Raw genomic sequence first — 17,380 nt, 5'->3', positions numbered from 1 at the left:
AAATAGCATTTTGACGATACAAAAAAAAAGCATCTCTAAATTCCCAAGAGAGGTTCTGGCTGGCTTTCAAAATATAGGCTTTGGCTAGCTTGAGAGAGCAAGCTGTGTCAATTTCTCCAGAAGAATAGACCTTTTGAGGGCTCCCTGAGAAGATGTCTCATATTTATTTTATCACACATTCCATCATGTTCACTGAACATTACAAGAGATTTCCATCATAGCTGACAAAACCCAATCTGTCCTCCAGAATCACGTTTTTGGAGTACTATGTGGTCACAGAATGTTGCAAAACAAAAAGTTGATGAGCTATAAGAGCGAACCATCAAAGTGACAGCAGCGTGTCTGGGAAGGAAAATGGAGCTCTTTATAAGGAGACATTTTGGCAGTCTGTAGTAAAGTACTATACTGCAGAGGGACATAATAGGCTACACAACTGAACAAAGACAGTTGATAAATTTGAGGCCATTCACACTGCTGTAAAATAAAAAGCTTTGGGAGCTGCTATGTACTACCTATACCTGTACACACTCTATGTGTTCTAATTACCAAATATCTAATATATTGTGCAGGACTAAATTATATGCAATACATAAAAAACTAAAAAAAGACCCACAGTATTTTTGCTTGCACATGGTTGGATGATGAAGTCAGCAGAGCTTCCCTTCATTTACTAAGCTCTGGAGCAACTGCACAATCTATTTGCCCTTAGTAAATCAACCCCATAGTGCCTTATCCTTTAGGCACCATAATCCTATTCTGCAAATGCTTTCCATCGATATGATCTGGAGGAATATTATGAATCCGTAAAGTTTATTTATAGTAGGCTCCATTCACACCATGGCATTCTGTATCGCGTACAGAATCGCCAAGATTCCAAATTTCAGGACGCGCTTGCGATGCCCATTATTTTCAATGGCACCCAAATCGTGGTGCAATTTTGCCGCAATGGTCGTCTGACAAATCACTGTAAAATTGCTCAAACAAAACCGCAAGACACCTGTTGCCCAAATGAAGTAGGGTGAAGGAAGGTGGGAGTACACCCAAACCATAGAACGTGCACAGGAACAAAAAAGAAAACCCACACACCACACAAGATACAATATATTGCCAAAAGTATTGTGACACCTGTCTTTACACACACATGAACTTTAATGGCATCCCAGTCTTAGTCCGTAGGGTTCAATATTGAGTTGGCCCACCCTTTTCAGCTATAAGCAGCAGGGTCATCTTGGATGTATACAACACACCTCTCAACTCTGTACGTAGCTCACCTCTCAACCCTGCACTGACGGCGGCATGACTAGTCATTTATGGGAGTCGGTCCTCAGGGATACTGCTCACATTGGACTCTGTTCCTACCTGCACTCAATTAACCTTTATAGTTGTGTGTACTCTACTCTGCTCATTGCCAATAGCAAGTTCTAGGAGTTTTCTGTCTATTGGTGGGTCCCTGGATGCACCAATAGACAGCACCAGGACGACCCTGCCTCCATCAAAAGTCAGTGTTGATGGGGGAAGGAAGGCCTCCTGCTTTCCTATTGTGCTCTGAAAACTAATGCAGCCATCACATCTAAGAGTTAATAATCTGAAATATAATAAAATGTTTGCTTTTGGGTTGTTTACTGCTTTAAGCATAGCAATCCATCACTAAACAGATTGAATGCACAGCTTTCTGAAGTATAAACTGCAAAAAGCTAGAACAAAAAGGTGACCCAAACAAGAACAATGAACAAATGAACAATGAACAATGAACTAGCTCAGGTGTGTGCGGGGGCCTTCGTGACTGAAAGCATTGAAGCCAGAACAGCCAGACAACCATCGTTTTCAAAAGAAGTGAACGAGGGCAGAATTTAACCACTTGCTGACCAGCCACCGTCATACCGCGGCAGGTCGGCTCGTTCCCGCGAATTGCTGTAGCTGCAAGTTGGTCTAATTTACAGCTATAGCAGGCGTGCGCGCCCGCTGCACGGCAGGGGAGCTAATGCGCATGGCCTGTGGCCACCTGTGATCACTCCACAGAGAGCCAGAATGGGGGATCTGTCAATGTAATCAAACAGATCTCCGTTCTGTCAGGGGAGTACAGAGAGATCGTTTGTTCCTAATGATTAGGAACATCGATCTCTCTCATCCTCCATTCAGTCCCCTCCCCCCACAGCTCGAAACACATTTAACCCCTTGATCACCCCCTAGTGTTAACCCCTTCCCTGCCAGTGTCATTTATACAGTAATCAGTGCATTTTTATAGCACTGCTCAGTGTATAAGAGCCCTTTCACACTGCCAACGGGCCGTGTTAGCGGCACTTTTAACCCCTGCTAACGGCCGAAGAAAGGGTTAAATGCGCCGCCCATTCATTTCAGCGGGCAGGGACAGAGGAGGAGCGATGTATACACCACTCCAAAGATGCTGCTTGCAGAACTTTTTTTTTTAATTCTTTTTCTAAAAAAAGGCTGATCACCGCCATTACTAGTAAAAATAAAAATGCTATAAATCTATCCCCTAGCTACAGCCACATCACCAGGCCAAGCAGGGTCAGGCCTGGTTAGCACCTGGATGGGACGTGGAGGGAGGAGTCTAGTAATGGCTCCTATTAGGCGCACGCCGTAGACCAGGAGCTCCTTCAAACCCCCTCTAATGGAGTGTGGTTAGCTTGCTCCTGTGCCCCCAACCCCCTGCCCTTACGAGAGCTGGCTAGAACCCTTTTCCCACAGAAACATACCAGGCCTCGGGGGTCTACAGGGCGTTCTTGCGGAGGGACGGAGAAGAGAGAAGGTGCGGGGCACCCGAGGAGGACGAGGAATACGGGGCCAATACACCTTCCTCGTCCGCCGACCTGCTGGCCCGTAGAGGAAATTGTAGTCCGGCGGGACTCGGAGACAGGTACAAGGGCGGAGGCATTTGGACGCTCATGGATCGGCAATCAGCCATTCGTGGGGGGATCTGGCATCCTCCACAAAGTGATTGCCATCGGATGGCGAGCAGCTGATGCTGTTCAGCTGTTTGGCGCCGCCACCTCCCATTGGCTGCCAGCGTGTCGTTGGTGGACACCCGCGACCACATTGGAGTCTATATACTCACTCCAGCTCATTCCCAGCCCCCACATGGGTTGTCACCCCCATAGCCTCTGCGCACTTTCGGACCTCCACTGCCTACACTCCTCTTCCAGGTAACCTTTTTGGTTTTCCCTACACACTATTTCCCTTTTCTTTTCCGTGGCACATCATCCTCTCTACTACCATGCACCAATCCTACATTCTGTTTCACTTCCCTGCCACTGACTGGTATCTGCACCAGTAGAATTTTCTTACTAGTCACTCATTATATATTTCCACGGTCTATTTATATTTTATCATATACCCCCTCCGCTCATAGATGGCTACCATGTGGATCACAACAATTTTGAAACTAATGGGGATACATCCCTGGGGACTGGTGTCTGCTACTGGATTTCCATCGGTGTATATCTGGGTCAGTCCACCTCAGCTCCCGTGAGCTGATGCTTTCTTCAGTTAGCCTCCAACCCGCCATGCTTATGCCCAAACTCATAGGATTATTTGTAAGTAGTTCTGGGAAATCAGGTTCTATCCCTCCTCCTTTTTAACCCCTCCTCTCCCTTTACATAGACCTACTATATAATTTCTTTCAACATATATGTCTTTAATATTTATAGACACCTACCTCATACCTGCTCCTGAAGAGTGGCATTCGCCACGAAACGCATTGAGCCAATAGATGCCCTTTCTTCTATACTATATTATCACCATTTACTACCTTATACACCAACTGGACTGTACCAACTAATTACGACTATAACTATTTATAATGGAGACACGCTTCAGTGAATCTGGTTATCTACAATGTTTACAGTATGAACCAATTATGTTGCTTTACTATGGGATTGTGAGCCAATAGCTGCCCCCTTATGTTTACAATTGCATCATTACTTTACCTTACATATCAATTGTATATTATTAAATTGTAACATTTATTTTAAAACATGTAGTCACTCACAGTTAAAACAGCAGAGGTGCGCATACGAAAGCCGGCCGGCATACAAGATAAGCGGAGCCCGTTCTCCTACTCGGAGGGCGTGGTGACATCAGTGCGTGCCTTCCCAGATGCGTTTCGTCATCATCTGACGTTGTCAATGGGGAACGGGCAGCGCAATGACTCACCACCATATAAAGGGAACCCAGCCTCGTTCTGGGTCACGAGCATCTGGGCGCCATATTAGATATGGGAAAAGATTCCCTTACCTCAAAAATGATTAAAATATACAACGTTGCATATATCATTGTATAAAATCAGAAATAAAAAGAGAAAAAAAACTATAATGAGTCAACTGATTACTCTCATGGGATATACCCTAAATTTTATATATAATATAATGTTACTCCTATCCCAACCCGAATTTATGTGATACACATGTACCCATGGAGAAATACCTACATGTGAATGTGAACTTAATGAATAATCTTAGAATATATTATATGAAAAAATATACGACTAACATACATTAAGGATATGGAAAAATTATGTGTATATATGGAAAATAAGATTAAATGGTAAGTATTATGATGATACTAGTTTGTATATAAAATTGTGCTAAGAAATAATAATATAAAAATACTCAAAAATATATATTAAATATATATATATATATATATATATATATATATATATATATATATATATATATATATATATATATATATATATATATATATATATAAATATATATAAATAAAATGCGAACAGCGAATAAAGTGAAAAAAGGCTGTTATTTATATAAAGTATAAAGTGCTTAGTGGATTGGCAATGTCCCAGAGATATCTGATTAGACTTACAAATTATATTAAATTGTAAAAAGGATCAACTTTAAAGTGGCCATCTCATGCTCGTGTCACAGAACAAGTTCACAAACCAATTATGTAAAAAAAAAAAAACGGATATAATGGGTACTTAGGACATCAATTACCGAGTTTTGGCCACTCAAATTTTGAACCAGAATGGGAAAGTAATATCCCAACATCTAACAGTTTCTTCCCACTTACTGACAGGGATGGGCCTGATGGCAGCTTTCCTCCGGATTTCCCTCAGCCTTATCACCCTGGTGGGCAAATTATCCCCACTCCTGTATATAAAGCTCCTAATGGACCAATGTCCCTTAATGGAGCATCAGCCCCAACAGACCAGACTAGCTGGGGTTTTCATAAAACCAGCCAAGGCATCAAAAGGCAAGGTGAAACAGGAGAGGAGTCAGAGGGGGGAGGCAGGTACGAGCAGCTCAAAAGACCCAAGAAGTAACAGGGAAGGGGATCTTCAATCTTAGCTCTAGAACGTTAACTGATTCAGAGAGGGCTATCCTTGACAAAGGTCTTAAATTTGTCCCACCTACCAAGCTCGACAAGTTTCAGACTTATATGGACATCCATAAATTTGTCAGGAAATTGAATATAAAACGTTATATGGCTAATAATCCTATTAAGGATAATGTGGTAGTGGAAACGGAAATTGTTCATTCAGGGCTATTTAATGCCTCATTATTTAATCCCCCTGGCACATTAGCACCCGCAACTAGAGTTTTTAGAGATATTTTGCTTAAAGATTTAGATCTTCTAGAAGTTAAGAGAGCCAAACTTAACTTTTATATATATATATATATATATATATATATATATATATATATATATATATATATATATATTTATATATATATATATATATATTTAATATATATTTTTGAGTATTTTTATATTATTATTTCTTAGCACAATTTTATATACAAACTAGTATCATCATAATACTTACCGTTTAAACTTTTTTTCCACATATATACACTTAATTTTTCCATATCCTTAATGTATGTTAGTCGTATATTTTTTCATATAATATATTCTAAGATTATTCATTAAGTTCACATTCACATGTAGGTATTTCTCCATGGGTACATGTGTATCACATAAATTCGGGTTGGGATAGGAGTAACATTATATTATATATAAAATTTAGGGTATATCTCATGAGAGTAATCAGTTGACTCATTATAGTTTTTTTTTCTCTTTTTATTTCTGATTTTATACAATGATATATGCAGCGTTGTATATTTTAATTATTTTTGAGGTAAGGGAATCTTTTCCCATATCTAATATGGTGCCCAGATGCTCGTGACACAGAATGAGGCTGGGTTCCCTTTATATGGTGGTGAGTCATTGCGCTGCCCATTCCCCATTGGCAACGTCAGATGATGACGAAACACGTCTGGGAAGGCACGCACTGACGTCACCACGCTCTCGGAGTAGGAGAATGGGCTCCGCTTATCTTGTATGCCGGCCGGCTTTCGTATGCGCACCTCTGCTGTTTTAACTGTGAGTGACTACGTGTTTTAAAATAAATGTTTAATTGATATCACACTATGGCCAGTCTTCTTTTCTTCGTAGTTACCTGGGTTTTCCATTTGAATGTGTGGATACATGGATACCGCGAGTGAGCCTTTGAGTTTTACCCCCCGCCATCCGAACACTGGGATTGCTAACAAGCTTAAAGGCCTTGGCTGGGCTATAGCCACATGCCTTCTTAAGCTTGCCGTCTGGTAAGCTGAATCAACAGCTACGGTGGATGAGCACATTAATTTATAGGCACACTGTGGTGGTGTTTTATGTTCCCAATGGACTTTTTTTTTTTTCCTTGATGTCATTTATTTTGGATATTATTTTGGGTATTTGCCATATTCATCGTTATCGTGTTTTCTCCTGGGGTGCATGCCTCATATAAAGTCCCACCTGTTTTGTGTTTTTTTGTTCAAATTATCGGGGATGGAGGCGCTTGGCTCTACACACCTCGAGCCTCATGCAAAGTCCCACCTTGCTGCTCTGCTTTTAAACATTCAGGGAGAAGAGTCGGAGGAGGTCACCGAAGATCGAGTGGCAGGCCGAGAGATCACAAATGGACCCCAGAGGATCCAAGCAGAGCCGTGAGACATGGTGGAACAGAGATGAGCTCCCCCCAGATAAGTGAAACTCAGAAACAATACGTGCATATGCCAAACTGTTTTCTTGGAAGTAAAATAAAGTGGAAGGTGGGGAGAGAGTACACCCACTATAGTAACAGTAAATCCCAGAAATGTTTGAAGCAAGTTTTATATAACTGTATAAAACTACATGCAAAGATATAGCTGGTCTAGGTGTCAACATATAAAATATACTTAGGTACTGGGATGATCTGGGTGCACAGATGTTGAATATGGGGAACTGCACCTATCTGAAGTACCCCATTTCCCTGAACTATTGGAACTGAACAGTTATCGCTTGTGTATGTTAGGATATACTTGGTATACGAGTCAACACTCATACATGTTAAGAGACTTGTGCAATTTGGGCCGACTGCTGCTGGATGGTAGAAATTGCACTAATTTAAGCCATCTTCCTATCTTGAAACCCTTGGAACTGTCCTGGGCTGGCCCTGCTCCCCTTTGCGATATTTGCATAACAAATATATAAACCTTAAATACCAAATGGTCAGGTCATTAAGATCAACAGCACAACCATTGGTCCCTCCGCACATGCCAGGGTGCTGGGTGTAATCCTTGACTCTGACCTCTCCTTCAGCCCCCACATCCAATCACTGGCTAAATCCTGCTGCCTTAACCTCAGCAACATCTCCAGAATTCTACCCTTCCTGACTAATGACACTACAAAGCAACTTATTCACTCCTTGATTATTTCCCGCCTTGACTACTGCAACTCTCTCCTTAATGGCCTACCCTTATGCAGGCTATTCCCCCTTCCTTCTATTATGAATGCTGCTGCTAGACTAATACACCTCACTAACCGATCCATGACTGCTGCTCCTCTCTGCCAATCCTTTTACTGGCTTCCCCTACCCCGCTGTATAAAATTCTAACCACAACATACAAGGCCATCCACAATATCGCCCCCAGCTACATCACCAAACTCATCTGCAGATATCGCCCAAATTGTCCCCTCCGCTCCTCCCAGGACCTCCTGCTTTCCAGCACCCTTGTTACCTCCTCTCATGCTCGCCTTCAGGACTTCTCCAGAGCCTCTCCCATCCTCTGGAACTCCCTGCTCCGGTATATCAGCCCCTAACCTGTCCACTTCTAGGAGATCCCTGAAAACTCACTTATTCAGGGAAGCCTATCCCACACCCACCTAACAACCCCATCAAATCATTCCCCGCGTCTATTACCTTTTGTACCACCACCCCCTCCCTTTAGAATGTAAGCTCTACAAGCAGGGCCCTCCTGACCCTTCTGTATTGAACTGTACTGCAATTTTGCTCCCCCCCCCCTACATTGTAAAGTAATGCGTAAACTGTTGGCGCTATATAAATTGTGAATAATAATAAAGGAGTTAAAAGGATTTTCTCCCCCCCCCCCCCCTTCTCCCTCCTAGTAATTTGGTAAAATGAGGGATAAACCTGCTAGAGGTGGTGGTGTAGCGACAAAATCACCCTGTGCAAGTTTAACCCCGAGTTCAGGCCCTATGCACAAATGTGTAACACAGGGAGGGGATAGTGAAGAAGGAATTCAAATAACAGAAAAACAACCAAGAGACGCCAAACAGAAACCAAAGAAAAAAGAGATAAAGGGCCACAATAAAACATTGTTAGAAATTAACACACTCTCAGATCCTAGAACAGATCAGGAACTCGAGTCAGAAGAGAGGAGGAACAGAAGACAGCTCAACTGCCATAAAAAAAAAAAAAAAAACGACATGGAAATAATGTTTGCGGCCTTGGAAAATTCATTAAAAACAGAAATGGAAATACATAAAGACTTGGGCCACATGCTCTTATGAGTAGAGGTTGGGAAAAAAATTAAAATTTACGGACTCACACAAATTCGATAAAAGAACTACAAGAAGAAATAAAAATATTTAAAAAAAAAACGAACAAGAACAAGCGTACAGATTAGAAAATCAAGAAAACGCTTAAAGGGGTTATAAAGGTAATTTTTTTTTTTTTTAAAAATAACAAACATGTTATACTTACCTTCACTGTGCAGCTCGTTCTGCACAGAGTGGCCCCGAACCTGGTCTTCTGGGGTCCCTCGGCGGCTGTTTCAGCTCCTCCCCGCAAGCATTTACCACCTTAATACGAGCTCCCTCGCATGGTGGTGAGTGCTTGCGGGCGCGCTCCCATGATACAGCCAGCGGCTATAGCCGCTGGCTGTATCACTCGGCCCGCCCCCTGGCGCGCCGCGTCATCGGATGTGATTGACAGCAGCGCGAGCCAATGGCTGCGCTGCTTTCAATCCATCCACTGCAGCCAATCAGCGACCAGGCTGAGCTGCAATGAAGATGACGAGGACGAGCAGCGAAGATTCGAGGCGTCAGGTAAGTAAAACGGGGGGCCTGGGGGCGGCGGTACTGTCAAAAGTTTTTTCACCTTAATGCATTCTAATTTTTACCTTTACAACCCCTTTAAGATTACAAGGCCTTCCCGAACTCTCAGACAGAAAATTTATCAGAAATAATAAAGGAAGATCTTTAATCCAATTCTTGGAAAAGATGAATACAACGTAATAAAAATATGAAGAGTGCATATAATAAGAATACCACAAGGGTTGCCGATGGAAAATCCAAGAGATATAATTGTCAGATTTGAAAACTGGGAAGAAAAAAAAACTAATTTGGGGAAATCTAAAGGGAAAGCCACCAATTGAATATGAGGTAAAGATTATACAAATTTTTCAAGATATCTCACAAAAAACCCTGAGAAGGAGGAGAACACTAAAACCGTTACTAAAAATCCTACAGCAAACAAGAAATCCAATACAATCGGGGCTTCTCCGTATGTCTGATTGCTAGGAGAAATGGACATACTGCTAAACTAAGGTTTATAGAAGAAACTCCCAATTCTAATACCAGAAAACACCAGAGATTCAATCTTAAGACAAGAAAAAAACGACACAAGACGAAGCACAATGGCAGTTGATCCCAAGGAAACAGACTACCAGGCCAACTACAACAAAATAAATTAATATTAAAAATGTAATAAATAGTAACGGTTAGGATGGGGGGGGGGTGAGAATGAGGAGGAAAGGGTAAAAAAGAGACTACAAAGACAAAGGTGAGGGGGATGGAGACCTGGACATGAGACGTGCCCATAGGTCACCCCCTCAAATATAGGAGGGGTGGACCTAGAGCGCCAAACAGAATTCTACCTCAGGCTAGAAAGAGCAGAGAAGCAAGAGAAAAAAAAAAATCTTATCTACCCTAAGACCATGAGGTCAAAATGCCAAAAACAGGAACAGGGGGGAGGTAAAAGGTCTGTGAACCATGGGCAGGTCTGCTGCGGCCCTCGGGGCCCTGACACAAAGGGTTCCCCGTGTCTCCCCGCTTGGGGTGTCCCCCCCGCACACTTTGGGGGGGCGCCGGGGAAAAAAAAAAAGAAAGAGAAATAGAGAAACATGAGTAAAATAAAATTAACATATAATGTTCGAGGATTAAATTCCCCGGAGGAAAGACACATGGTATTACGAGGAATAGAAAGAAATGCAGCAGAAATAATATTTCTGCAAGAGACACATATTGCACAAGATACAAATGTCAAGTTATACTCGAGGAATATTCCAATATGGTATTTTGGAGACTCCCCAATCAGGAGGGCAAAAGGAGTAGCAATTGGCTTTGGGAAAAATGTTTGTTTAATAGTAGAAAAGCTGACCCAGAGGGCCGCTTCCTTTTTCTGATCGGACCCTACAGGATATGAAAAACACGCTTGCAAATATATACTGCCCCAATAGGTACCCCAAAAAATATTTGGTAGGAATATTGAACGACTTGATGGAATTCAAACCGGGCAAACTAATATTAGTTGGTGACTTTATTTTCTCCATGGACCAAAAACTAGATAGTACCTCAGTTGCACTGGATAGAGAATATAAACAAACAAGAATGATAAAAAGAAAATGTATACACACACCAATTAGTAGACACCTGGAGAATCCAACATCCAAGTATAAAAGACTATACATTTTATTTGGCCTTAAACGGCACATATTCTAGGCTGGACTACATCCTGGTTGAGCACAGAGCACTGGAGGATGTAATGGAATCAATAGGAATAAAAACAGTGTCGGATCACGCCCCAGTTGCAATGAAGATGAAACTACAAGGAGAAACCTACGGGAAAGCCCCATGGAGATTAAATGAGGACCCAATAGACGATAAGGAAACAGAAAATATAAGAGAAGAGGAGATTGACCAATATTTCCTGGAAAATGAGACACCAGAAATAACAGCAACAATATGGGAAGCACATAAAAACAGTCATAAGGGGGAAATTGATCTCTATTGGAGCAAGAAAAAGGAGAGAGAAAACACCATGAAGAAAACCAAAAAAGAAATATATGACCTGGAACAAAGGCATAAAAAACAAGCGGAAGTAGAAACGCAAAGGACCCTAATTATAAAAAGAGACCAATTAAAAGACCTGATGGAACAGGAAACCAGGAAGGAGTTCAACAGAGTGGCACAAGAGAGATACAAATGAGGTAATAAGCCAGGGAAGCACCTTGCAAAAATCTTAAGGAAAAAGAAGACCTTAAATTATAATCGAAAAGATTAAAAACGAAAGAGGAGAAATGGTAAACAAGACAACAGATACTGCACTGGGCCTTCCAATCATATTATAGTGCACTCTACGCAATAAGAAATCAAGAGACACAGGAAGAAAGGGTTGAGGGAGGAGCCTGGTAATGGCCCTGTGCGCAGCGTGAGGATCCTGAGAACCCTCTCCCTGCAGCTGAGATGGGTAAGAACCTGATGAGAGGAGGTAGATAGCCTCCCCACCCCGCCCCACTCACCACTCGTTGATCTGAGTATTGCTGGAGGTTCACGCTTGGTTCTGCAACTGCATGTACATCTCCCCCCCCCCCCGCTGTCTCCCGGCCAGACAGGTTGGAAGGTTTATTGGAATGACGGGAGCGCAACGGCGGCAGTAGTGCTGAGGTAGGAGGCTCGATTCTGGCGGTTGTTTAAACACCTCCCTCCGCTGGCTCAGGAACGGAGGGGACCGAGCAGCAGCGGGGAAGCGGAGGAGTCGTCCGAAGTACACCGGGAGCGGCCGGAGGAGAGAGTCGGAGAGGTGAAGAAAGCGAGTGGCAGGCTTTGGAAAGCATACAAGTACTCACTCATGGCAGATAAAGATCAAGATAGGAGAGCAGAATCTCGGTAACATACCAGAGATAATAGAAGCAGCAGCAGCGCCAGTGTCTGTAAGCACCAGTAAGTGCCCGCCTGGAGAAAATCTCATTTGACCCACAAGGAAGATAAGTAACATTTTGTTTTTGATCTTTCCGTTATATGTTTGCTGTGAATAGGCAAATGAGAATATCAATAGAATAAAGCAAGGAGGAGGAGAAATAAGAGAAAAAGATTTAAGAGACACAGGAAGAAAAAGAAATAAGGAAAATAAATACACAAGATTATTTAATGAAGGCCAAATTGCCAAAAATACATGCTGAAGAATTGTCAGAGTTGGATAAACCTATCACGCAAGACGAAATCAAAATGGCATTGAAAGAAACCCCTATAGGCAAAAGCCCAGGCGGGTTTACGATCAAATACTATAAAATATGTCAAAATCAATTGATCCCAAAGTTGTGTGACTACCTGAATAAGTAGGGGAAGACAAAGAAACAAGACGAGCGTCACTACTAGCGCATATCACAATACCTAAAGAGGGAAAAGATAAAAATATCTGCTCCAATTATAGGATTATAGCCTTATTGAATGCGGACACAAAGATATATGCAAAAATCCTGGCAACAAGATTGAAAAAAATTATACCAATGTGGATGGACCCAGAACAGGGTTTGTACCTGGCAGAGAGGGCATAGACAATAGCATAAAAACAGTATTAATGTTGCGAAAGGGAAAAAATAAGAGATCCCCAGTTCTACTCTGGTCAATAGATCCAGAAAAAACATTTGACAGGGTAGACTGGGGATTCGTGATGGATACCCTCCAACATATGGGACTTGGACCTAAAATAATGTGATGGATTAAAAATCTGTACAATCGCCCAACGGCGATGGTTAAAATGAATTGGAAGTGGTCACCATCATTCGAAATGTATAATGGAACGAGACAGGGGTGCCCGCTCTCGCCACTCCTATATGTATTGTTGATGGAACCATTCCTAGCGTCCTTATGAAATAATCAGGATATAGGAGGGGCGAGAGTTGGCGAAGAGGAATATAAAATTGTGGCATATGGGTCAATGAAAAGAGTAAAAAAAAAGTGGATCAAGATTGAATACATGTTAAGCAGAACAATATTGCACAAAAATATCTGGGTAACACGTAAGCACAGAATATTAGAATCAGGGGCACACAATTTGACCACAAATTTATTTAAAACCTGGGATACAATATACAGACAAAAAAAATTGAACATACAATTCACCATTATTTGAACTCACTGGAACAAATTTTTTTTGCCCAGGGAATGAGACACGTTTAGGTGTAAGAATGGGGAACGCGCAATTAAATATCTACACATGGGAAGATGAGAACATTATCGGAATTAAAGGAAATAAATAGATGGAAGCTAAGCGACCGGGAATACCTTCAATTAAAACACTTGGTAAACACACGACCACAACCAATTAGAGATGGAAAGAACTTGGAGCCATTGGAAAAACTCTGGAGTACAAGCCCCATTGAAACAAGGAATATCCAAAGTATATGGAATATTGACAGAACTGGAAGGATTTGGGACACCTCCCTACATAGCGAAATGGGAAGAAGAAATAAGAATGAATTTAGAGGATCAAAAAGTGGAGAGAATGATAGGATCAGTATATTAGGTACGCAACAAACACAATAGAAATGAACTATAAATTGCTGGCAAGATGGTACTTGACCCCAGATAAAATCCACAAATATCAATTGGACAAATCACCACAGTGCTGAAGAGAATGTGGACAGAGGGCCACGATGTCACATATTTGGTGGGAATGCCCAAAAATCAAGCAATATTAGCAGGAAATCTTGGAATATATAAAATATAAACTGGAGAAAAGATAAACACCTTGCAGACGTGTCTATCTTATGAATCAGAAACCCCAAATAAACAATATGGAAAAACCATTGACCCCAATATTGCTGAACGCTGCAAAAGGATTAATTCCAAAAAAGTGCTTAAGTATAGAAAAGTCGGATGTAAAGGAATGGTTTGAGCGAATAGAATACTACAGCAGAATGGAATACCTATGCAGCAGAGAAAAAGGGCAACCAGGAAGATATAATAGTACCTGGGGAAAATGAAAAGCCTTTAAAACCTCGGAGAAATACAAAAAATGACAGAATATAGTAGTGTCTGAGTAGGGATAAAAGCAAGAAAGAGGACCGGGAGCAGACCAAAGGGTTGGGGGGGGGTGGATGGGATAGAAGATGGGGTATTGGGTAGTGAAAGAAGGATTTTTTTTAGGAAGATAGATAAAAATTAATGTTAGTGAACAAGATTTTAACCACTAGGCGCCCGAAAGACGAAAGACGGCTACAGTGCGGCGCTCAATTGCCGGGAGGGCGTCCCTGGATGTCCTCCTTTTTACTCATTCCCCGTGCACCGCCACGGGGAAAATCTGTGTTGGCCGTGTCCCTTGGACACAGCCAATCACAGATCGTGCTAAATGGCCAATCACAGCAGCCATTTAGCACTCGATCGGCGTGTCCAAAGAGAGATGATCTCAAGTGTAAACATATGAGATCATCCCTCATTGCCGACTCTCCCTCCTCACACAGAGACCGCGTGTGAGGAGGGAGAGCTTCTGTGCAGCAGCATGAGTGAACACTAACTAAAACACAGTGCCCACAGTACCTATCAGTGCCATCTGTCATCAGTTCCACGTATTAGTGCCATCTATCATCAGTGCCACGTATTAATGCCATCTATCATCAGTGCCACGTATTAGTGCCATCTGTCATCAGTGCCACGAATTAGTGCCAAGTATTAGTGCCATCTGTCGTCAGTGCCATGTCAGTGCCATCTGTCATCAGTGCCACGTCAGTGTCACGTGTCATTGTCCTGGTGCTCCAGGGCTGTGAAAGAGTCCCACACATGTGGTATCGCCATACTTAGAAGGAGTAGCAGAATGTATTTTGGGGCGTCATTTGTGGTATACACATGCCATGTAAGAGAAATAACTTATTACAATGACAATTTTGTGGAAAAAATTTTTTAAAAAATCTTCATTTTGCAAAGAATTGTGGGAAAAAATAACAACATCAAAAACCTCACCATGCATCTTACTAAATACCTTGGAATGTCTACTTTCAAAAAAGGGGGTCATTTGGGGGGTATTTGTACTTTCCTGGCTTGAGGTAGGCCACCAGTACATCAGGTGTGATCAATTTTTTATGATTTGCACCATAGCTTGTAGACTCTCTAACTTTGACACAGACCAAATATCCACTAATTTGGGTTATTTTTACCACAGATATGTAGCAGTATAAATTATGGCCAAAATTTATTAAGAAAAAAATTAATAATTTGCAAAATTTTATCACATAAACTAAGAAAAATGTGTTTTTTTTCCAAAGTTTTCGGTCTTTTTTCATTTATAGTGCAAAAAATGAAAAACCCAGAGGTGATCAAATACCACCAAAAGAAAGCTCTATTTGTATGAAAAAAAGGACAAAAGATTAATTTGGATACAGTATTACATGACTGAGTAATTGTCATTCAAAGTGTGAGAGCACTGAAAGCTGAAAATTGGTCTGGGCAGGAGGGGGTTTAAGTGCCCAGTAGGCAAGTGGTTAATATTTACATTTTGGAAAACCTGAGTACAGAAGGAATTAAAAAGAAAATAAATAAACTTTGGCAAAAATACCACAATGATGCAAAACCAAGAAGGAGACGGTTAATGAACATAAAGTTGAATAAGTCTCTTGAACAGTGGAAAAAAAATATATATATGTCTATCCCCTATTTTGTAGACACTATAACTTTTGTGCAAACCAATCAATATACACTTATTGCAATTTTTTTATAAAAAAAAATGTAGAATACATAAACTAAACTGATGAATAAATGTTTTTTTTTATTTATTTATTTATTTTTTGGGATATTATAGCAAAGTAAAAAATGATTTTTTTCTTCAAAACTGTCGATCTTTTTGTTTAGACCCCTTTCACACTGGGGTGGTGCGGCATTCATGGTAAAGCACTAGTTTTAGCAGCACTTTTAACCCCCCAGAAGGGGTTAAAAGCACCCGCTTAGCGTGGCTTTCAAAGCGCTTTTAAGGCACCCATTCATTTCAGTAGGCAGGGGCTGTGGAGGAGCACCGGCCCAAATATGCTGCTTGCAGGACGTTTCCTGTCCCGCAAGCACATTGCCCAGTATGAGCCCAGTATCAGCAACTGGTTACAAAAGATAAATAAAAAAAAAAGAAGTGAAGCAACATTTCAAAAAAATTGTAGGGCACTCATAGCCAAGTACATGGAGGAGGAGGTGGGGTACATCATTGTCAGGAAGTAACCCTAATGCCTCATAGCACGCGACTGCACTCCTGAGGAAGTATGAGGGTTGGGGAGGGAAACCCGCGGGGTTAGTTCCCATTTATTAAAAATATTTTTTTAGGCTGGGTTCCCACCATTGCGAGTTGGATGAAGGCATGTGTGTTCCAGTGTGTTTTTTTCAGTGTTCCAGTTCAGTCCAGTGCAGGAAAAATGCAGCATGTTCTACTTTTTTTTCTGGAATGGACCGCACTGGAACTGCAAACACTGGTGTGAACTATGCAATTGAAAACCACATATACTTTCTATGCATTTTTGATGCAGAAAAAAAAATAAAAATAAATAAATGATGCACTGGACTGCATGTGGCATGAACTGGCCCTCAGATATTTAATATAAAATATGGTTAATAAAAATAATAGTTTTGTTTTTTTTAAATAGACATATACCACATTTATATAAATACAGATGAACAGGTATAACAGAGCCAACAGGTACACTGGAACTACATGCAAAAGTAGTATAAAAGTCCCCATAAGACATTACTTACGGCTCAGCATTGCCTGCAGGGATGACACACAGGAGGCACAGGGCCAGCAGACTTCTCCTCTCCATGTCACCAGGTATACAACTCCTCACACCTGTCCCAGATCTTCATCGCTCACCTGTCTATATACACCTGAGAAGGGGGCGGGGACTTCCTCCTTCCTCATCCTCTTTAGCCAAGACCGGCTAAGATGAAGACATGCAAATATACTGTGATGTATTCTCCTTCTGTGAGCTCCTCGTACGTCAGTAATAGGCTCCATTTACCACTCCTGCTTTACAGGTCATTAGGTAAGCAGGTCATTTGGATTTGGGAACCGTCCAAAAATATATGAAAATGTGTTTAACCA

At 41.5% G+C, this 17,380-nt stretch overlaps 1 protein-coding gene across 1 annotated transcript in view; it reads right to left on the bottom strand.

The window, feature by feature from the left end:
* LOC141105636 (alpha-2-macroglobulin-like) overlaps positions 1 to 17,156 on the bottom strand; it is a 177,842-nt gene extending 160,686 nt beyond the window's left edge. The window contains exon 1 of the mRNA XM_073595601.1: positions 17,035 to 17,156. Within this exon, the coding sequence (XP_073451702.1) occupies positions 17,035 to 17,099 (65 nt within the window). The 5' untranslated portion in view covers positions 17,100 to 17,156. The remainder of the gene's footprint in view (positions 1 to 17,034) is intronic.
* Between the last annotated feature and the right edge of the window lie 224 nt (positions 17,157 to 17,380).

This window comes from Aquarana catesbeiana, linkage group LG08 (assembly GCF_042186555.1).
Source record: "Aquarana catesbeiana isolate 2022-GZ linkage group LG08, ASM4218655v1, whole genome shotgun sequence".
Classification (NCBI taxonomy): Eukaryota; Metazoa; Chordata; class Amphibia; order Anura; family Ranidae; genus Aquarana; species Aquarana catesbeiana.
The sequence above is the reverse complement of the archived record's forward strand: the minus strand, read 5'-3'. Positions and strand labels throughout refer to the sequence as shown.